General features: G+C 53.5%; 1 protein-coding gene across 4 annotated transcripts; it reads left to right on the forward strand.

The window, feature by feature from the left end:
• The first annotated feature begins 708 nt into the window (after positions 1-708).
• Positions 709-20,607, forward strand: LOC114021652 (Fc receptor-like protein 5). 4 transcript variants are annotated; one of them, XM_037877109.2, is made up of 9 exons: positions 709-906; positions 1,020-1,058; positions 1,882-2,181; positions 7,741-8,070; positions 9,148-9,477; positions 11,681-12,001; positions 12,701-13,021; positions 15,622-15,726; positions 20,107-20,607. In XM_037877109.2, exons 1-9 carry the CDS (start codon positions 876-878, stop codon positions 20,202-20,204), a joined length of 1,875 nt encoding a protein of 624 aa, XP_037733037.1. In that variant the 5' UTR covers positions 709-875; the 3' UTR covers positions 20,205-20,607. The 4 variants fall into 4 exon arrangements, with proteins under 4 accessions (XP_037733037.1, XP_043382849.1, XP_037733039.1 ...); XM_037877110.2 differs by having other exon boundaries at positions 889-906; positions 1,020-1,100; XM_043526914.1 differs by lacking the exon at positions 11,681-12,001 and having other exon boundaries at positions 752-906.
• The last annotated feature ends 2,407 nt before the right edge of the window (positions 20,608-23,014 follow it).

Raw genomic sequence — 23,014 nt, forward strand, 5'->3', positions numbered from 1 at the left:
CTCCCAAGATGAGCCTACGAAGAAAGGACAGTGGATAAATAGCTTGGTTGACAACAGGCTTGGGGCTTAGTTGGTTCTGCCCCAGCTAAAGGAGAGGAGCTCCGGTCCACAGAGGGCCCCAGTCCAGGTCCAAGCAGAGAGGCCAGGCCAAGGGTCTGAGGGCTGGAAAGACTGACACCGGCCAGAGCCAGGGTGGGGATGGGTGGGTTGATCTCCGGTGAGCCTATTAGCATGCGTGGAGGGACTTTTGTTGCTTTGAAATGTTTCCCCAGTAGTGCTTCCCCCTCAGGATGCAGTGGGCTTTGTTAGAAAGTGCTGTGTGATCACTGGAAACCGCTAGCAATTGTGTTGTTTATAGACTCTGAGAGGAAGGCAACGCAAACCGGTATAGACAGAAGTACTCGCCGGAGAAGTCCCAGTGAAGGCAGGAGACTGTGCAGCCAGGAAAATCCCCACACCCAAGAGAGGTGACGGCCGAGGAGCTGGGAGCCTAGCGCAGGGACACTTGCTGGATTGCAGAGTGGGAAATACAAGCTCAGGAGCTTGGAGCTGGGAGGGAGCAGCAGGAAAAGGTGTGTGGATGGTCCACAGAACAAGGGCCGGTGGCATCTGGAGGCGAATAGATGGGCTGTGGAGGGGAAGAGGCCGAGATTGTGGTTTCGCCAGGATTTCCTGTGTTGGGTTGGAGCCCGTGACTTCTCAGAGATCATGGGATGGAGGGAGGGAGGGCCGAGGGATGAGCAACGCATCCTGTCATGGGATTGTCCATCTCGTGGGACGGACAAAGGAGAAGGGTCAGTCACCCTTCTGGAGGGAGACACAGCTGGTGGCTGAGCTGAGAACCCAGCTCCCCGCCCCAGAGGGACCCGTGCAGCATGGCACTAACTCTCCTTCTGCCTGTGCTGGGTGAGTGACTTCCCTGTCTGTCTGTCTTCTCCGGGTACCAACCTCCCCCATTCTCCCCAGCATCTCATCTCTTGTGTACCTGGAGGTCTCATCAACTCTTCTCTCTCTTTCAGCCTCTCTCCAGCTCCTTCCCTGGCTGGTGTCCCCTGCAGGTAATGCTGATGCCGGTCCTCGCTGAGATGCCACTGCTGGGGGTAGGAATGTCTTGGGAGCCGGGGTAGGGTATTTCCCCCCTTTGAAGCTGTGAGATGTGGAAGTGCAGGTAGGGGGTAGCTGAGTCCAGAGGTCTCCAACTCCCTCTTTGCTCCTTATGCCTGGCCAGCCCCAGTTCATTCCGACTAACACCGTTCCTGTCCCAGAGCAGGTGAGATGAGTTGGGTGGGTCTCCGCCCAGGTCCCAGCAGAGAGGCCCCCACCAGGCAATGAAAGACGGGTGCCCCCCTGCCCTCTGCAGGGGAGGGAGCCATACACTGGCGGGGGTGGGGGTTTGTGTGTACCTGGGTGGAGAGGAACTCAGGGCTAATGATGATGAGCTCAGCTCCGGGACCAGCTGAGCCAGCACACTTCGCCTGGTGGAGGGAACCTGCACATTGTGAATGCTTCCGCTCAGAGAGGAAGTGGCCTGACCCCACATCTGTTTGGAGTTCCCAGCTCCTCTTTCTCTTGTACCTTGCATCACGCCACAGGGCAGCCCTGGGGGGAGCCGATGCGGGATGGCCTCCCTCCATCTTCCCAAGGGGGGAGAGATTGAGCCGTGTTCACCTCAGCCCTGTCACACACAGGGCAGCTGCCCCTTCTCACAGCGAGGGGCTCAGGCTCTGGGCAGACTCAGGAAGGTCACAGTCAAGTCACCATCTTGAGATTTCCTCCTTCACCACTCTTTCATCTCTTTTTAACAAACGCCGAGATTCTGCTTGAATCCCATGACCCCATGGTGGGTTATGAGCTGGTGCTAATGGAACCTTGGTTCCCCAGCTAACCACCCAGCCCCAGCCTTCTCCGTGCATCCCCAGAAGGTTGAATACCTGCTTGGAGACATCGTGGGCCTCACATGCTCTGCTCCCCCTGCAAAGGATCGGGTGTCGGTATTCCAATACTACAGCAATATGGGATGGGCTGTCTCAGCCAAGGCGTCCTCCGGGTGGAAACACACCTACAACCTCAACATCACGGAGCCACAGAGTGCGGGTTCGTACAGTTGTAACTATTACACGGGCAAGACTGGTCATTTCGTCCGCTCCGAGGAGAGCAACCGGATCACCATCAGAGTCAAAGGTGAGGTCCGTCTGTCTGTCTGTCTATCTATCTAACAATCTATTGTGGCAAGGCATCCCTTTTGCCTTGCCGGACCTAGTGCTCCCTCCTCTGGCAGGGACACGGCCTGGGGTAAGTCAGCCCCACTCTGGAGCGCGTCTGTCTTCCCTCTTCCGGGTTTGTTTCTCAGAGCTTTCCTGGTCGGCCTCGGGGCAGGCCTGAGGAGTGCTCCTCTGCCAAACAGAGGGAAACAAGTCTATAATGCACGGAAGCAAACTTCTCCCCTTCCCCGGAGAGAGGTTTTAACAGGTTTCAGGCAGCCCTTAACTGGACTCGGGTGTCCCTAATTGACCTGAAGTAATCCCTTCCCAGCTTGTAGAAAAAAGGGCCTTTCCCATTCTAGGGCTAACACACCTGTTTTCCCAGCCCCGCCTGCAGCCGTCCGGCCTGACTTTGTCACACTATCTACAGCAGGGGTCTCAAACTCAATTTACCTTAGGCCCAGTGCCAGTCCTCAAATCCTCCCAGCGGGACAATAATGTCACTCATGCCGCCCAAAACTCTGCCCCCCCCAAACTCTGCCTCCCACCTGCCTAAGGCTCTGGGCGGGGGGTGGGGGGAGAGGGTTGGGTGCAGAAGGGGTGAGAGGTTGGGCTCTGGAAGGGAGTTTGGGTGGGGGAGGGGGTCTGGGGTGCAGGCTCTGGGCTGGGGCAGGGGATTGGGGTGCAGGGTGCAGGCTCTAGGAGGGAGTTTGGGTGGGGGAGGGGGTCTGGGGTGCAGGCTCTGGGCTGGGGCAGGGGATTGGGGTGCAAGGTGCAGGCTCTAGGAGGGAGTCTGGGTGCAGAAGGGGTGAGAGGTTGGGGTCAGGAAGGGAGTTTGGGTGGGGGAGGGGGACTGGCATGCAGGCTCTGGGACGTAGTTTGGCTAGAGGCTCTGGGCTGGGGCAGGGGATTGGGGTGCAGGGCACAGGCTCTGGGAGGGAGTTTGGGTGCAGAAGGGGTGAGAGGTTGGGGTCTGGAAGAGAGTTTGGGTGGGGGAGGGGGTCTGGGGTGCAGGCTCTGGGATGTAGTTTGGTTAGAGGCTCTGGGCTGGGGCAGGGGATTGGGGTGCAGGGTGCAGGCTCTGGGAGGGAGTTTGGGTGCAGAAGGGGTGAGAGGTTGGGGTCTTGGAGGGAGTTTGGGTGGGGGAGAGGTTCTGGGCAGCAGGCTCTGGGATGGGGCAGGGGGTGGGGGTGCAGGAGCAGGGGGGAGGGGTGCAGGCTCTGGGAGGGGGTTGGGGGGTGCGGCACTTACCTGGGGCTCCAAGGTGGGATGGGCCAGGGGGCCTCCATGCGCTGCTGCCCCCAGGCACCGTCCCTGCAGCTTCCCACTGGGTGCAGGGGCGCTCGGAGCAGGGGCAGCATGCGGAGGCCCAGCCCCGCCCTGCCCCGGGGCCACAGGGAGGGTCCAGCAGCCATGCGGAGCCACTGCTGCTGATGGTGGGCGGGGCCCAGGGCCATTTTAAATCGCCCGGGGGACGCCCAGGGGGAGGGTAGCAGGTGGGACCAAGGGAGAGACCCGCCTCCAAATTGCTGGAGCCCCGCGGGCCACAATGGGGAGGATCTCGGGTCGCAGACGGCCCGCGGGCCAGGACTTTGAGACCCCTGATCTACAGGAACTCCTCCCTGACCGTCCCCGGTTAACGATGTGATGTGGCTGATCTCGTAGAGAACAGGCTGGTTTAAAGCTGCGCAATACTCCCTTATAACGCCGTTTGGCAGCCGCCTGCTTTGTCCACTGCTTGCAGGGAGAGCAGCTGGTGGAGCTGGTGGGGGCTCGGAGCCAGGGTGGGCCGGCAGCCCCCCATCAGCTCCCCTAAGTTCCCTGGGTGGCAGCCACCCAGCAGGCTACCAATTGCCGACAGTTCAGGTGTCCCTCCCCCCCACTGCCCTGTGCTGCTCCTGCCCTCTGCCTTGCTGTGCGGGGGGCGGGTGGAGCGTTGCTGATGTCAGGGTGTCCCCTCCTCCTGCTCCTGCCCCTGCCCCTGCTCCTGGCCCCCATCGCCACAGAGAGGGGGACACACGACAGGGCTCAGGACGGAGGGAGCTTGCTGGCAGCGGCTGCTGTCTCAACTTGCTGATCTACTTAAAAAGGCAATGTACTTAGAATGGAGTCAGCGTACTTAAAGGGGCGATGCGCGTCTCTCTCTCTCTCACACACACACGGTATCTCTCTTTCTCACACACACCCAGTGTGTGTGTGCCTGTCTCTCTCTCTCACACACACATGCACCACCTGGCACTTCGGAAAGTGGAGCGAGTGGTGCTCTCCAGTGGGATAGCCTGGGTTCATCATAACGTTCAGTTTCGCAGGGAATGTTTGCAGTCACTGCCATGCGTCTATTGTGTCTCCTCCCTCCATCCCTGCTGCCTTGTAGAGTGTGAGGCTACATTAAAAACAATGTGCTAACCCTTGAGGGTTCAGCCGAGTGCTAGTTCATCATTTAGCAGTAAAGGATTCCCTGGGAAATATCCCACCCTCAGACTTCATCACCTCAACCAACCTTCACAATCATCTTTGCTGTGTACAGTATTCAATTGTTTGTTTAAAACTTACACTGTGTGTGTGTGTGTGTGTGTATATATAGAATCATAGAATCATAGAATCATAGAATATCAGGGTTGGAAGGGACCCCAGAAGGTCATCTAGTCCAACCCCCTGCTCAAAGCAGGACCAAGTCCCAGTTAAATCATCCCAGCCAGGGCTTTGTCAAGCCTGACCTTAAAAACCTCTAAGGAAGGAGATTCTACCACCTCCCTAGGTAACGCATTCCAGTGTTTCACCACCCTCTTAGTGAAAAAGTTTTTCCTAATATCCAATCTAAACCTCCCCCATTGCAACTTGAGACCATTACTCCTCGTTCTGTCATCTGCTACCATTGAGAACAGTCTAGAGCCATCCTCTTTGGAACCCCCTTTCAGGTAGTTGAAAGCAGCTATCAAATCCCCCCTCATTCTTCTCTTCTGCAGACTAAACAATCCCAGCTCCCTCAGCCTCTCCTCATAAGTCATGTGCTCTAGACCCCTAATCATTTTTGTTGCCCTTCGCTGGACTCTTTCCAATTTATCCACATCCTTCTTGTAGTGTGGGGCCCAAAACTGGACACAGTACTCCAGATGAGGCCTCACCAGTGTCGAATAGAGGGGAACGATCACGTCCCTCGATCTGCTCGCTATGCCCCTACTTATACATCCCAAAATGCCATTGGCCTTCTTGGCAACAAGGGCACACTGCTGACTCATATCCAGCTTCTCGTCCACTGTCACCCCTAGGTCCTTTTCCACAGAACTGCTGCCTAGCCATTCGGTCCCTAGTCTGTAGCGGTGCATTGGATTCTTCCATCCTAAGTGCAGGACCCTGCACTTATCCTTATTGAACCTCATCAGATTTCTTTTGGCCCAATCCTCCAATTTGTCTAGGTCCTTCTGTATCCTATCCCTCCCCTCCAGCGTATCTACCACTCCTCCCAGTTTAGTATCATCCGCAAATTTGCTGAGAGTGCAATCCACACCATCCTCCAGATCATTTATGAAGATATTGAACAAAACGGGCCCCAGGACCGACCCCTGGGGCACTCCACTTGACACCGGCTGCCAACTAGACATGGAGCCATTGATCACTACCCGTTGAGCCCGACAATCTAGCCAGCTTTCTACCCACCTTATAGTGCATTCATCCAGCCCATACTTCCTTAACTTGCTGACAAGAATGCTGTGGGAGACCGTGTCAAAAGCTTTGCTAAAGTCAAGAAACAATACATCCACTGCTTTCCCTTCATCCACAGAACCAGTAATCTCATCATAAAAGGCGATTAGATTAGTCAGGCATGACCTTCCCTTGGTGAATCCATGCTGACTGTTCCTGATCACTTTCCTCTCATGTAAGTGCTTCAGGATTGATTCTTTGAGGACCTGCTCCATGATTTTTCCAGGGACTGAGGTGAGGCTGACTGGCCTGTAGTTCCCAGGATCCTCCTTCTTCCCTTTTTTAAAGATGGGCACTACATTAGCCTTTTTCCAGTCATCCGGGACTTCCCCCGTTCGCCACGAGTTTTCAAAGATAATGGCCAAGGGCTCTGCAATCACAGCCGCCAATTCCTTCAGCACTCTCGGATGCAATTCGTCCGGCCCCATGGACTTGTGCACGTCCAGCTTTTCTAAATAGTCCCTAACCACCTCTATCTCTACAGAGGGCTGGCCATCTCTTCCCCATTTTGTGATGCCCAGCACAGCAGTCTGGGAGCTGACCTTATATATATATAGTCTTTTATATATAGTCTTTTTTTTTAGATATAGTCTTTTGTCCGGCAAAAAACAATTCCCTGGAACCTAACCCCACCTATTTACATTAATTCTTATCGGGAAATTGGATTCGCCTAACATCGCTTTGCTTAAAGAAGCATTTTTCTGGAACATAAGTACAACTTATGGGGTGGGGGGGAGGAATAGCTCAGTGGTTTGAGCATTGGCCTGCTAAACCCAGGGTTGTGACTTCAATCCTTGAGGGAGCCATTTGGGATCTGGGGCAAAAATTGGGGATTGGTCCTGCTTTGAGCAGGGGGTTGGACTAGATGACCTCCTGAGGTCTCTTCCAACCCTGATATTCTATGATTCTGTGAACTTTAAGCAAGGAGTTACTGTATCTATCTATCCCCATACTCTCTCTCTCTCTCCTTCTCTCCATACCCCCCTCTATCTATCTCTGTACACCACAATGTAGCTATTTAAATATCAAGAGACCCTCTTCTCCCTTTGTTCTTGCTTTTACACACACACGCACACACACACTTATCTTTTGAATGTCAGTGACTGTCAAAGTCATGCCATTATGGAGGAGGGTCTGTCTGCCCCATTATCTGTCAGGAGCAGGTAATATATGCCATGGTTTATCTTTCATGGGTTATTTCCCAGCCATTCATTCCGGAATCATGGACACCTAACATGGCTGTCCGACTGGCAACTGTATGGCTGCCCAATAGCAGGCAAACATGCCCATACAATATGGAGTCTCACACTTATCAAAATGGCCAGTAAATATGGCCGGTCAACTGGCAACAACTTTGCAGCCCAACATGGCAGCCCAAATACTAACATGCCCATCCAAAATGGCTGCTCACACTCGACAAAATAAACATGGCTGCCCAACTGGCAACAACATGGCCACCTAACTTACCCCCCAACTTCTAAAATGGCCACCTATCATGGCTGTTCAACTGCCAACAACATGGCAATCCAACATTCCTACCCAACTGAAAAGAGCCTGATTGCCCAAACATAGCTACCAACATGGCCACCAGTCTTAGTTGCCCAATAAAAACCAAGACCCATAGGGTTCCAGGAGCATGGCTGCCCAACACAGTAACCTAATGGCTAGCAACCCCCCAAGGCAGTTTTCTGAGGAAGGAATTCCCAATTCCAGCTCCAACAACTTGTTCAAAGTCCTGGAGGGAGGGAAGATGCATCCGTTTCATTCTCCGAACCACATTTTCACATTCCTCCATCTCCTGCCCTGGCTGACCCCGACCCTTTGCTGCCCCGTTCAGACCCCCCTGCAGAGCCGACACTGAGCGTGGATCCCACGTCTGGAGTGGTGAGCGAAGGGCACCCCCTACTCATCACCTGCACGGCCCCCGGGGACACCAGAGAGCTGAGGTTTCACTTCTACCAGGATGGAGCCAAGATCATCCCTGGGGACGCTGGGTCTGAGATCAGCACCGCGGAGCCCAGGACTAGCTCACTGACAGTCTCTGTGCTCAGGATCCCGCGAGTTGACACCAACAGCACCGGGGAATACGCCTGTCAGTACGAGGAGAAACAGAGTGAGAGATGGATCCTGTCCACCAGGAGCCAGGCTGTGACTGTTACCTTGAAAGGTGAGGCTGCCCTAGAGAATAAAATCAACCCCTACATACAAACAACACTTCCTACAGTGCGCGCGCACACACACACACACACACACACACACACACACACACACACACACACACACACACACCCCCCGCAACCAATAACTCAGTAAGGCAACAAAGTATTTGGCTCTCAAACAGTGCCACCCAGCGTGGCGGCCCCTCCCCCACCCTCTGCTGCCCCTAGTGCCCATTATACAGTACAGCCGCCCCTTCCCACCCCCCCCGCTACCCCTAGTGCCCATTATACAGTACAGCCGCCCCTTCCCACCCCCCCCGCTACCCCCTAGTGCCCATTACACAGTATAGCCGCCCCTTCCCCGCCCCCTGCTGCTGCCCCTAGTGCCCATTATACAGTACAGCTGCCCCTTCCCCACCCCCTCTGCTACCCCCGGTGCCCATTATACAGTATAGCCGCCCCTTCCCCGCCCCCGCCCTCTGCTGCCCCCTGGTGCCCATTATACAGTACAGCCACCCCTTCCCCACCCCCACCCTCTGCTGCCCCTGGTGCCCATTGTACGGTACAGCCCAGGGGTGGCTATGCTGTGGCTCCGGAGCCACATGCGGCTCTTCAGAAGTTAATCTGCGGCTCCTTGTCTAGGCACCGACTCCGGGGCTGGAGCTACAGGAGCCAACTTCCCAGCGTGTCGGGGGGTGCTCACTGCTCAACCCCTGGCTCTGCCACAGCCCCTGCCCCCACTACACCCCTTCCCGCCCCCTCTCCTGAGCCTGCCCTGCCTTCGCTCCTCTCCCCTCTCCTCCAGAGCCTCCTGCACGCCAGGAAACAGCTGATCGCGAGGTGCGGCGAGGGAGGGGGAGGCGCTGATCGGTGGGGCTGCCGGTGGGTGGGAGGAGCTGGGAGTGGGGGGAACGGGGAGCTGATGGGGGGTTGCTGACGTATTACTGTGGCTCTCTGGCAATGTACATTAGAAAATTCTGGCTCCTTCTCGGGCTCAGGTTGGCCACCCCTGGTATAGCCGCTGCTTTTCCACACTCAGCACTGTGGTTCCCGTGCTAACCTCTCCGTGTTGCTGCTCCCCACAGATCCCCCTCCACGGCCAGTGCTGAGCATGGATCCCCCATCAGGAGAGGTGAACGAAGGTTTCCCTCTGCTCATCACCTGCACAGCCCCTGGGGCTGCCAGCGAATGGAGGTTTCACTTCTACAAAGATGGAGCAAAGATTGTCCCTGGGGATGCGAGGTCTGAGATCAGCATCAAGGAGCCTGGCACCAACTCTAGGAATGTCTCTGTGCTGAGCATCCCACGGGCTGGTCCCAACAGCGCTGGGGAATTCACCTGCGGGTATGAGGAGAATGTGAGCGGAAGGTGGGTCCCGTCCCCAAGGAGCTGGCCTGTGAACATCACCGTGAAGGGTGAGGATGCCCTAAAGTCTCAAATCCAATGCAAGATATATTCAGTGCTTCCTGAAATAGGGGGCAAAGGAACACACATGGGCACCTGTGCACACACTCAGCTGCATTTTGAAGGAGAACGATTGTTGGGGTGACGCAGAGGTGAAATAAATGCCCCCGCAATGCAACTTGCATTCCTTATCCTGTCCCATAGAATCATAGAATCATAGAATATCAGGGTTGGAAGGGACCTCAGGAGGTCATCTAGTCCAACCCCCTGCTCAAAGCAGGACCAATCCCCAACTAAATCATCCCAGCCAGGGCTTTGTCAAGCCTGACCTTAAAAACTTCTAAGGAAGGGGATTCCACCACCTCCCTAGGGAACCCATTCCAGGGCTTCACCACCCTCCTCGTGAAAAAGTTTTCCCTAATATCCCACCTAGACCTCCCCAACTGCAACTTGAGACCATTACTCCTTGTTCTGTCATCTGCCACCACTGAGAACAGTCTAGATCCATTCTCTTTGGAACCCCCTTTCAGGTAGTTGAAAGCAGCTATCAAATCCCCCCTCATTCTTCTCTTCCGCAGACTAAACAATCCCAGTTCCCTCAGCCTCTCCTCATAAGTCATGTGCTCCATCCCCTCATCATTTTTGTTGCCCTCCGCTGGACTCTTTCCAATTTTTCCACATCCTTCTTGTAGTGTGGGGCCCAAAACTGGACACAGTACTCCAGATGAGGGCTCACCAATGTCGAATAGAGGGGAACAATCACGTCCCTCGATCTGCTGGCAATGCCCCTACTTATACTGCCCAAAATGCCATTGGCCTTCTTGGCAACAAGGGCACACTGTTGATTCATATCCAGCTTCTCGTCCACTGTAACCCCTAGGTCCTTTTCTGCAGAACTGCTGCTGAGTCATTCAGTCCCTAGTCTGTAGCAGTGCATGGGATTCTTCCATCCAAAGTGCAGGACTCTGCACTTGTCCTTGTTGAACCTCATCAGATTTCTTTTGGCCCAATTCTCTAATTTGTCTAGGTCCCTCTGTATCCTATCCCTACCCACCAGCGTATCTACCTCTCCCCCCAGTTTAGTGTCATCTGCAAACTTGCTGAGGGTGCAATCCACACCATCCTCCAGATCATTAATGAAGATATTGAACAAAACCGGCCCGAGGACTGACCCTTAGGGCACTCCACTTGATACCAGCTGCCAACTAGACATGGAGCCATTGATCACTACCCGTTGAGTCCGACAATCTAGCCAACTTTCTATCCACCTTATAGTCCATTCATCCAGCCCATACTTCTTTAACTTGCTGGCAAGAATACTGTGGGAGACCATGTCAAAAGCTTTGCTAAAGTCAAGGAACAACACGTCCAATGCATTCCCCGCATCCACAGAGCCAGTTATCTCATCATAGAAGGCAATTAGATTAGTCAGGCATGACTTGCCCTTGGTGAATCCATGCTGGCTGTTCGTGATCACTTTCCTCTCCTCTAAGTGCTTCAGAATTGATTCCTTGAGGACCTGCTCCATGACTTTTCCAGGGACTGAGGTGAGGCTGACTGGCCTGTAGTTCCCCAGATCCTCCTTCTTCCCTTTTTTAAAGATGGGCACTACATTAACCTTTTTCCAGTTGTCTGGGACTTCCCCCGATCGCCATGAGTTTTCAAAGATAATGGCCAATGGCTCTGCAATCACATCCGCCAACTCCTTTAGCACTCTCGGATGCAGCGCATCCGGCCCCATAGACTTGTGCTCGTCCAGCTTTTTTAAATAGTCCCGAAGCACTCCTTTCTCTACAGAGGGCTGGCCATCTACTCCCCATGCTGTGATGCCCAGCACAGCAGTCTGGGAGCTGACCTTGTTCGTGAAGAGAGAGGCAAAAAAAGCATTGAGTACATTAGCTTTTTCCACATCCTCTGTCACTAGGTTGCCTCCCTCATTCAGTAAGGGGCCCACACTTTCCTTGACTTTCTTCTTCTTGCTAACATCCCTGAAGAAACCCTTCTTGTTACTCTCTTGCTAGCCTTTTATAAACTACAGCCGCTGCTTCCCTGCCCACACCTTCTGCTGCCCCAGTGCCCATTATACAGTATAGCTGCCCCTTCCCCAACCCCACCCTCTGCTGCCCCAGTGCCCATTACACAGTAGAGTGGACCTTTTACCAGTTTCCCCAATCTGGATCTCCTGCTGACCCATCCACTTTGTCCTCCCCTCAGATCCCCTTCCCTTGCCGGTGCTGAGCCTGGATCCCCCATCCGGGGTGGTGATCAAGGGGGTCCCCTTAGTCCTCACCTGCACAGCCCCCGGAGATGCCAGCGAGTGGAGATTTCACTTCTACAAGGACGGGGCTGAGATTATCCCTGGGGACATGGGGTCTGAGATCAGCACCAAAGAGTCCAGCACGGATTCTATGATGCTCACTTTCCCATGGGCTGGTCCTGCGAGCTCCGGGGAATTCACCTGCGGCTATGAGGAGAACGTGGCGGGGAGGTGGATCCCGTCCCCCAGGAGTCAGGCTGAGAACGTCACCATGAAGGGTGAGGCTGCCCCTAACCCCCCAAATGTCATCAAAGCTATACTCCAGGGTCCTGCAGTGGGGAGAACAGGGAAACACACACACCCAGGTGTCTTTTGAAGGACAACGGTTGATGAAATGATGCAGCTGTGTAATGAATGGCTGCCTGACTCAACTCCCATTCCTTATATTACCCTTAGTGCCCATTACACAGTATAGCGCCCCTTCCCCACCCCCACCCTCTGCTGCCCCCTGGTGCCCATTACACAGTATAGCGCCCCTTCCCCACCCCCACCTTCTGCTGCCCCTAGTGCCCATTATACAGTATAGCTGCCCCTTCCCCACCCCCACCCTCTGCTGCCCCAGTGCCCATTATACAGTATAGCCACCTCTTCCCCACCCCTACCCTCTGCTGCCCCTAGTGCCCATGTTACAGTATAGCCGCCCCTTTCCACCCCCACCCTCTGCTGCCCCCTAGTGTCCATTATATAGTATAGCTGCCCCTTCCCCACCCCCACCTTCTGCTGCCCCTAGTGCCCATTATACAGTACAGCTGCCCCTTCCCCACCCCCACCCTCTGGTGCCCATTATACAGCACAGCTGCCCCTTCCCTGCCCCCACCCTCTGCTGCCCCAGTGCCCATTACACAGTAGAGTGGACCTTTTACCAGTTTCCCCAATCTGGATCTCCTGCTGACCCATCCACTTTGTCCTCCCCTCAGATCCCCTTCCCTTGCCAGTGCTGAGCCTGGATCCCCCATCCGGGGTGGTGATCAAGGGGGTCCCCTTAGTCCTCACCTGCACAGCCCCTGGAGATGCCAGCGAGTGGAGATTTCACTTCTACAAGGACGGGGCTGAGATTATCCCTGGGGACATGGGGTCTGAGATCAGCACCAAAGAGTCCAGCACGGATTCTGTGATGCTCACTTTCCCATGGGCTGGTCCTGCGAGCTCCGGGGAATTCACCTGCGGCTATGAGGAGAACGTGGCGGGGAGGTGGATCCCGTCCCCCAGGAGTCAGACTGAGAACGTCACCATGAAGGGTGAGGCTGCCCCTAACCCCCCAAATGTCATCAAAGCTATACTCCAGGGTCCTGCAGTGGGGAGAACAGGGAAACACACACACCCAGGTGTCTTTTGAAGGACAACGGTTGATGAAATGATGCAGCTGTGTAATGAATGGCTGCCTGACTCAACTCCCATTCCTTATATTACCCTTAGTGCCCATTACACAGTATAGCGCCCCTTCCCTGCCCCCACCCTCTGCTGCCCCCTGGTGCCCATTATACAGTATAGCCGCCCCTTCCCCACCCCCACCCTCTGCTGCCCCCTGGTGCCCATTATACAGTACAGCCGCCCCTTCCCCGCCCCCACCCTCTGCTGCCCCCTGGTGCCCATTACACAGTATAGCCGCCCCTTCCCCACCCCCACCCTCTGCTGCCCCCTGGTGCCCATTATACAGTACAGCCGCCCCTTCCCCGCCTCCACCCTCTGCTGCCCCCTGGTGCCCATTATACAGTACAGCCGCCCCTTCCCCACCCCCACCCTCTGCTGCCCCCTGGTGCCCATTATACAGTACAGCCGCCCCTTCCCCACCCCCACCCGCTGCTGCCCCCTGGTGCCCATTATACAGTACAGCCGCCCCTTCCCCACCCCCACCCTCTGCTGCCCCCTGGTGCCCATTATACAGTACAGCCGCCCCTTCCCCACCCCCACCCTCTGCTGCCCCCTGGTGCCCATTATACAGTACAGCCGCCCCTTCCCCGCCCCCACCCTCTGCTGCCCCCTAGAGCCCATTATACAGTACAGCCGCCCCTTCCCTGCCCCCACCCTCTGCTGCCCCTAGTGCCCATTATACAGTACAGCCGCCCCTTCCCCACCCCCACCCTCTGCTGCCCCCTAGTGCCCATTATACAGTACAGCCGCCCCTTCCCCACCACCACCCTCTGCTGCCCCCTAGTGCCCATTATACAGTATAGCCGCCCCTTCCCCACCCCACCCTCTGCTGCCCCTAGTGCCCATTATACAGTACAGCCACCCCTTCCCCACCCCCACCCTCTGCTGCCCCCTAGAGCCCATTATACAGTATAGCCGCCCCTTCCCTGCCCCCCACGCTATGCTGCCCCCTAGTGCCCATTATACAGTACAGCCACCCCTTCCCCACCCCACCCTCTGCTGCCCCCTAGTGCCCATTATACAGTATAGCCGCCCCTTCCCCACCCCACCCTCTGCTGCCCCTAGTGCCCATTATACAGTACAGCCACCCCTTCCCCACCCCCACCCTCTGCTGCCCCCTGGTGCGCATTATACAGTATAGCCGCCCCTTCCCTGCCCCCACCCTCTGCTGCCCCCTAGTGCCCATTATACAGTATAGCCGCCCCTTCCCCACCCCCACCCTCTGCTGCCCCTAGTGCCCATTATACAGTATAGCCGCCCCTTCCCTGCCCCCACCCTCTGCTGCCCCCTAGTGCCCATTATACAGTATAGCCGCCCCTTCCCCACCCCCACCCTCTGCTGCCCCTAGTGCCCATTATACAGTACAGCCGCCCCTTCCCCACCCCCACCCTCTGCTGCCCCTAGTGCCCATTATACAGTATAGCCGCCCCTTCCCTGCCCCCCACGCTATGCTGCCCCCTGGTGCCCATTATACAGTATAGCCGCCCCTTCCCCACCCCCACCCTCTGCTGCCCCTAGTGCTCATTATACAGTATAGCTGCCCCTTCCCTGTCCCCGCCCTCTGCTGCCCCCTGGTGCCCATTATACAGTACAGCTGCCCCTTCCCACCCCCACCCTTTGCTGCCCCCCTGTGCCCGTTATACAGTATAGCCGCCCCTTCCCCACCCCCACCCCCTGCTGCCCCCTGGTGCCAATTATACAGTACAGCCGCCCCTTCCCTGCCTCCCACCCTATGCTGCCCCCTAGTGCCCATTATACAGTACAGCCGCCCCTTCCCCACCCCCACCCTCTGCTGCCCCCTAGTGCCCATTATACAGTACAGCCGCCCCTTCCCCGCCCCCACCCTATGCTGCCCCTAGTGCCCATTATACAGTATAGCCGCCCCGCCCCCGCCCCCGCCCTTTGCTGCCCCCTGGTGCCCATTATACAGTATATCCGCCTCTTCCCTGCCCCCACCCTCTGCTGCCCCCTGGTGCCCATTATACAGTATAGCCGCCCCTTCCCCGCCCCATCCTCTGCTGCCCCTGGTGTTCAATATACAATATAGGTACCAGGAGAACATGAATGGGAGGTGGTTCCATCCCCCAGAAACTGGCCTGTGAACGTCACTGTGAAGGATGAGGCCTCAAAATGTGCCTGACAGCCCCCGCAAATGAAGCCACCTCTGTATCTTACCAGCAGGCCCCTGCTACCTTCAAGGAGAGACCTTGGTTGCAAACTTTAAAGGGGACAGTAAGAAGATCCATTCCCCCCTGTTGCAGTATCGCTGATTGACCCACAGGTGGCAGCATTTCACCATGGCTGGTACCAAAAGCATCTGTCAGGCAGAAAATCTTCCCTTATAGGGGAGGGCACACATAGTTCCCTGCCCTGTCTGGGGTATAGTGGAGGTAGTAGGTGCCTATTCCCTGTTCTTCTGTCCGTACGATTCCTGCCGATTAACACCTCTCCTTTCCCCTTCTCTTAGCTACCTGGTCTCTGCCCATCCCCCTGGTGGCTGGGTGCGTTGGTGCCGCTGTGGGTCTGGTTCTGCTCCTGCTTCTCATCTGTTTCTACAAGAGGAAGAAGAAAGGTGTGTAGGGAGAGAGATGGTGATGAGAAATGGGACCCAGGCACCATGTCGGCAGCACAGGGCGCTCACCCCTACCTGGCGCCGCAGCTCTCAGTCCCTCTCCTCCCCCCCCCCCACCTGCAAGATTAATTTAGGATCACAAGACCCTATTGCAAAGGACTGTGGGTAATTGGCTAGAACAGGACTTCCTTTCACGGGCTCATAGGTGATTTGGTAATACAGGACTTCAGTGCAAAGGACGGTGGGTAATTTGGGGTAAAGGAGTGTGGGGAGTTTACAGGAGGGAGGCTCTGCTGCAATGGATCATGGGTAATTGGGTAGTTACAAGGTGCAAAGAATTCTGTTTCAGGGGAGAGATGCCAGGATGGGGATTGGGACCCAGGCATCCGGGATGACCATGCACACAGCTCACCCACAGGGGGCCTCGCAGAGGAGAGCTCAGGGTGAGGAATGGTGGGCATTCAAGCAGTACTGCCAGGAGGTCACATGACTGGTGCTGAAATGAAGCCAACTCTGGGGTGGGGTAGCTGGGCCTACAGGTGCACTGAGATGTCACCCGGCAATCATTCGCTCTAGGCTGAGATGCAGCCAGCTCTAGGGTGGAACACAGCAGCTTGAAGTCAACTGCACAAATGAGTGGAAGGGCAAAAGCAGATGCTAGATCTCATGGAAGCAGCTGGGGTAGAGGAATTTAGGACAACAGAATCAGGTCAGCAGGTCTGGGGATATACTGGAGTTTATGGCCAGAGTCCTGGGCAAATTACATAGAGTGGGGGGCAGGGGAAGGAGGGAGTGTTATTGGGAACCATCTTGTTTGGTGTTTGTGCAGCGCCTAGCACATTGGTGTTCTTCACCATGAGGTATTTCTCCTAGGTGCTACAATGATAATAATAAAGAGGGGATGGTACTTATCCATAGGAAAGCAGCTGTGGCAAAATCACCCTCCCACCTCCTTCCCGCAGCACAGTGCCTCCTAGTGCCATGCTGGGACATTAGGACAGGGAGTGACTGCAAGGGAAGAACTCCCAGAGACGGGGTCCCCTGGGTGCAACCCGGACTGTGTGACTGCTGAGCCCTCTGTCCCACCAACCTGGGGTATCTCTCTGTGACATTCCCCTCTGGTGTTATCTGGACCGGTGATCTGCTTGGTCTCTCCAATCCTTGACTCTGGGAGCCAGGCTTACCCTGCTCTGCTGTGAGAACCCCACTCCTGGGCTGTTCACGCACAGCCTCTGGCATGTCAGCTGCTCCTTGGATTGTGCAACTGAATTACACAAGGCAATATCTCCTGTCTCAGACACAACCCTAGGAACCTCTGTCTTGCAGTGTCCAGTTCTGCCCACTGGGCCCTGCAAGCTTCTATGAGTTCATCAATTTAACAAAGAAATTGATATGTACCAGGCTTGTTCTCCCAAGGGGAGTCTCTGACACGCTTCAAACCAACCGCACTGCTTCAGGTAGAATAAACAACCAAATGTATTAATGATAAAAGATAGATTTTAAGTGATTATAACTCAAAGCATAACAAGTCAGCTTTGGGCAAATGAAATAAAAGCAAAACGCATTCTAAGCTGATCTTAACACTTTCAGTGCCCTTACAAACTTAGATGCTTCTCACCACAGGCTGGCTGGTTTCCCTTCAGCTGGGTTCTCCCATGCTTCAGTCACATGGCGGTGGTCGTATCTGTAGATGTAGGTGGAAGAGAGAGGAAGAGCATGGCAAACGTCTCTCCCTTTTAGCATGTTCTTTCTTCCCTCTTGGCTTTGCCCCTCCCCCTTCAGAGTCAGGTGAGCATTACCTCATTGCAGTCCCAAACTGACCAAAGGGAGGGGGGTGACTCACTCAACTCACCTTTTGTTGCTGCCTAGGCCAGCATCCTTTGTTCCTGTGAAGTAGGGCTGGGTTTGTCCCATACATGCCTCGATGAGGTGTGAACTGGCCCTCTGCTCTTAGATAGTTTTTGCCTGGGCTTGCTTTAAGCCATGAGGATACCTTTTCAGCCTCATAACTATATACATGAAATTATAACCTATAACCTTACTAATACAATTACTACAACATCACTATAATAACCAAGCTCAGTGCATCATGAGCCTTCTGAAGACACCCAAAATGACAAACTTTGCAGTGGATACCACACAATCATTTTATAAGGATGAACATGGGGGTGTAGGGTGTTCCCATGTGGTACCGAAAGTCACACGCTCTCACAGGTTTCAGAGTAGCAGCCGTGTTAGTCTGTATTCGCAAAAAGAAAAGGAGGACTTGTGGCACCTTAGAGGCTAACAAATTTATTTGAGCATAAGCTTTCGTGAGCTACAGCTCTCACACTGTGATGTTGTCAAGCCACAAACCTCTGACAGGCACGGCACTTACACAGCCATCCACAGGCAGGGACATGCCCAACTGAGGTACATGAATGATCTCCCAGGCACCCATGAAACATCAAAAGAGAGGCTCCAGCCAATTCCCCCAGCTCCCCCGCCCCCAGCAGTATCATCTTGCACTGGTCAGAAGCCTGGCCAGGGTAAGCTCATTACCTCGTTCCCCACTTTGTCAACAGAAGTGGACGTGCACCCATCTTTGTAACCTGAGCTGAGATTCCCCAGGCACTTGAACCAAAACACACTGTTTTAGGTAAAATATAGAACAGATGATTAACTACAGAAAAATGGTTTCGAAGTGATTATAAGGAGCAAGTGCAGATATCAAAGTTGGTTCCTTAAGAAATAAAAATAAATTCACAGTCTAAGTTCTACAGACTAAACAGGATTTGAATCAAGCAGTGTCTCACTCTGACAGATGGTACAAGCAGGTTATAGATCCTCAGTACACAGGCTAGGACTCTTCTCCAGCCTGGGACCTGCCTCCCACAGTTCAAGGTCTTTGTCCTCCAAACGTGTTTTGGGAGTGAGGCCAAGTGATGATGTCACTTTCCCTCTTTTATACTTTCTTGCTAAGATCTTTGCTGTGACGTGGGGATCAGGTGGTCCCCATTGGTCAAGCAGTCTCCATTGTATACAGTCTATGGAAAGTGGATTCTTTCCTTGATGGGTGTTGATGAGCCATTAATGCTGCCTGGCTAGTCCACTGTTGTACCTGAAAGGCTGGTTGTGGGTGTTCCCAACCTCACAACATATCTCAGTCACACACACAGCAATACTCCGTAACTTCCCATACACTGACAGCATATGCAATCCAACAGGACATTAATGTTCAACTGATGAAGACTTTTAAAATAATACCTCACAAAGTACCCTTTGTAGCAAACATATCATAATTGTATGAGAGTGGTGAATACGGGGGTTCCACGGTGCTACTTTGAGGTACAGAGCATCACCCCATCCCTCTTAGTTCACTGCAGGAGTTTTAGTCACTGACTAATGCGGAGGCAGTGGACCCAAGGTCCTCTTTAGGCTTTGACCATACAACTCCTAAGTGTTGCTAAGCATTGTCATGTTATCCCCATGAGCTCTTGTAAAGTTCTGTGTATCTTTTAACCCTTTGTGGATCAGTCTGGTCATTTCAGAAGATAGCCAGTGTGTCTCCTCTGGGATGCTAGAAAGCATCTCTTTGTATCTGTTCAGTATTGTTAAACCTTCTTCTTTTCCAACTGGTATTAACTCAATGCAGATATTAATGTTTTCTAGAGTGTAGGTAACTTGGCATTTAGCCAGCAATGCCATGAGGTAGTGTGCCTCGGTTTCCCCTTCCATGCAGCAGACCAGGTTTATTATGGTTTTTCTGCTGTGACACACCCCCTACTGTGCCCTGGCCCTGCTCCCTGCAGCACAGCGCCATCTTGGGGCATTGGGCTCAGCAGTGACTGGCAGGAGAGAGCACCCCCTATTGAGCCCTACCTCGCTCCCTGCATCACAGCGCCCCCTACCACAGCACTCTGGCACTGTGGTCAGCACTGACTATCAGGGGAGAGCCCCCTCACCCCACTTCCTGCAGCACAGCGCCTTCTAGCACCACACTGTGATACTGTGGTCAGCACTGACTATTAGGGGAGAGCCCCCCGTGCCCCGCTCCCTGCATCACAGCGCCCCCTAGTGTTATGCTGGTGCACTGGAGTCAGTGCTGATTAAGATGCAAGAACAGCCCCTACTGAGCCGCCGCTCACTGCAGCTCAGCACCCCCTAGCAATGCATGGGGGCATTGCAGACAGCACTTTTCCCAGGGGAGTGTGTCCCCTATTGAGCTACTCACAATGCCCCCTCCTGGCTTCCTTGCTTTGCTATCCCTTGTTGCTGTCCCATTTAAGTGCCCCCCACCCTTTCCCATTCTGAGCCAGAACCCTAACGTGGAATAGAAACACATTATGAAATGCCCCAAGTACGTTAGCAATGTCACTGATTTGCTTTTCTCATTGGTAGGTTTCAAGTGGGAGCGAAGGAGGAGAACCGAGAACGATGGTTCCATCAGCAGTTACTCACCTATACCTCTGGCAATGATCAACCCAGACACTCTTTAATCTCCAGGGGAAATTACACTGTCCTACCTCAGTGCATGGGGCTGGACTTCAAGCTCCTTGCCTCTGTGTCCCCTCAGCTCCTTGCCTCTGCGTTCCCTGCAACATCATAGGGCCAATGAAGATCTGTGAAGCTTACCACACTCACTGTGCATATTCTCCCAAGGTCTCCTTCATACTGGCAGACACACACCAAGTCTCCAGCCGAAAACATCCCTGGCAAAATGAGATGTGATTGTGTCTCTTTGCCTGCTGCAGAGAGACTGGGACTGTTCAAAAGGAAGGAAGAAGTTTCTATTCTCCCAACTTCTCAGCAAATCTCCCCTTTACCAGGAACGTTCAAGCTGATGTAAATCTCTGTAAATTTCCCATCTCCTGTTTGTCATTAAACCTCCCTTTAACCTCCTATGGTCTTTCTGCTGCCCCCTCCCCCACGATTCTATAAAATGAGACATGTCAGCCTGGAAGGGACCTGGAGGGGTCATGAAGTCCAGCCCTGTGCACTGAGATAGGACGATGTAGACCAGTGCTACTCAAAGTGGTGGTCCGCGGATCGGTGCCGGTCCGCGAGCCATCAGCTGCCGGTCTGCGTGCACACTGGGGAAAAAAATTGCCAGTCCCCCACGTCAGATTGCTCGAGAAGCACTGATGTAGACCATCTCCAACAGGTGTTTGTCCCACCTCGTCTCCAAAGCCTCCAGTGATGGGGCTTCCACAACCTCCTTTGGAAGCCGATTACAGAGCTTAACTCCCCTTACAGTTAGAAACTTTTCCCTAAGATGAGGAACAATTGATCCCCGCCCTCTTTGTAACATCCCTTCACATATTGGAAGACTGTTATCAGATGCCCCCAGTCTTCTTTTCTCAAGACTAAAAAAGCCCATTTTTAAAAAAAAACCTTTCCTCATAGGTTAGGTTTTCGAAACCTTTGATAATTTTTGTTGCTGTCCTCTGGACTCTCTCAAATTTGTCCACATCTTTCCTAAAATCCCAGAATTGGACGCAGTTCTCCAGCTGACGTCTCCCCAATGCAGAGTAGAGTAGGAGAATGACCTTCCATGGTTTACATATAAGACTCCTGTTAATATATAAGACTCCTGTTAATACACCCCAGAATGATATTAGCCTTTTTCACAGCTGCATCGCGCTGGGGACTCATCTGCAATTTGTGATCCACCCTAACCCTGGATCCTTGTCAGCAGTACAACCCTCCTAGCCAGTTAGTCCCCAGTTTGCAGCTGTGCCTTTGATTTTTCCTTCCTAAGTGAAATTATTTGCACTTCAAGTATCAGAGGGGTAGCCGTGTTAGTCTGTATCCACAAAAACTTTGCACTTGTCTCTATTTAATTTCATCCTGTTGATTTCAGGCCAATTCCCCAACTTGTCAAGGTTGTTTTGAATTCGAATCCTGTCCTCCAAAGCGCTTGCCACCCCTCCCAGTTTGGTGTCCTCCTCTAAGCCTATTTTCCACTCTCCATTCTCCAAGTCATTCATGAAAATATTGACTAGTACCAGACCACAATTGAGCCCTGTGGGACACCATTAGGTACACCCTCTTGCTTTAATGGCAAACCATTGCTAACTACTCTTTGAGGATGGTCTTTCAAACCATTGTGCATGCAGCTTATAATAATTTCACCTACACCACATTTCCCTAGTTTGCTTATGGGAATGTTATGTGGGACTGTTGAACACCGGACTAAAATCAAGATACATCACGTCTATTGCTTCCTCCCATCCACGAAGCCAGTAACCCTGCCAAAGAAGGAAATGAGGTTGCTTTGGCATGATTTGCTCTTGACAAATCCATGCTGGCTCTTTCTAATAATCTTCTTATCTTCTAGGTGCTCACAGATTGATTGCTTAATAATTTGTTCCAGCATCTTTCCAGGTATTGAAGTTAGACTGACTGGTTCATAATAAAGAAGGTCTTCCTTCTTCCCCTTTTTAAAGATGGCTACCATGTTTGCCCTTCCCCAGGTCTCCGGAATATCACCCATGCTCCATGACTTCTCTAAGATAATCACTGATGGTTCTGAGATTGTTTCAGCTAATTCCTTAAGTACCCTAGGATGATTTCATCAGGCACTGCCAACTTGGATACACCTAATGTCTCTAAATATTTTTAACTTGTTCTTTCTCTATTTCCTTTGCTGTGGTTATTCCCTCCCCATTGTGGTGTGTGTCATTGGCCCTGTACTGCTGACCCAGAAGGGAGATTCTCCTTAGAACTCCTGTCCCTGCTGAGTTAGGCTGTGGCCGGCTATGTGCACCCACCACTAGCTACACTATCAGGGAGAAGCCACTTTGCCCTGAATCCATGAGGCTGAGGGCTCAGAGTGGCAGCCCCCAGTGAGCTGAATTCAGTTCCTCCAGCTCTGGTCCCTGTCGTCTCATTAGCTCAGTGACACTCAGGGCCCCAATCCTGGCCCCTGACCCTACCTGTAGACATGACCCAGCCACTCCTTCTCCAACCTTCTTGTCCGTAAGTCATCATTCACTCCCATCCCCTGCTCCACCTCTGCTCCATGCAGGGCAGGGACATATAGATCTTTCTGGGGAGATTGTCCTGCCACAGCCCATCTTCTCCATTCCCAGCTCTGGGAGGTGTCAAAGTCAGATTCAGGACTCACATAATTTGTCAGACCACTCTGTTTATTAGCAAAGCGCTTTGCCTATGCACCCAGATATGTGAGCCTCTCTCTGAGGCTAAAGATAACTTATTTATACAGCTAAGCCAAAGCCAATTTAACGTAAGAGAGAAAAGGAAGCAGAAACTGACAAATATACATACATATCTCATTTGCATACTA

This window comes from Chelonia mydas, chromosome 13 (assembly GCF_015237465.2).
Source record: "Chelonia mydas isolate rCheMyd1 chromosome 13, rCheMyd1.pri.v2, whole genome shotgun sequence".
NCBI classification, from domain to species: domain Eukaryota; kingdom Metazoa; phylum Chordata; order Testudines; family Cheloniidae; genus Chelonia; species Chelonia mydas.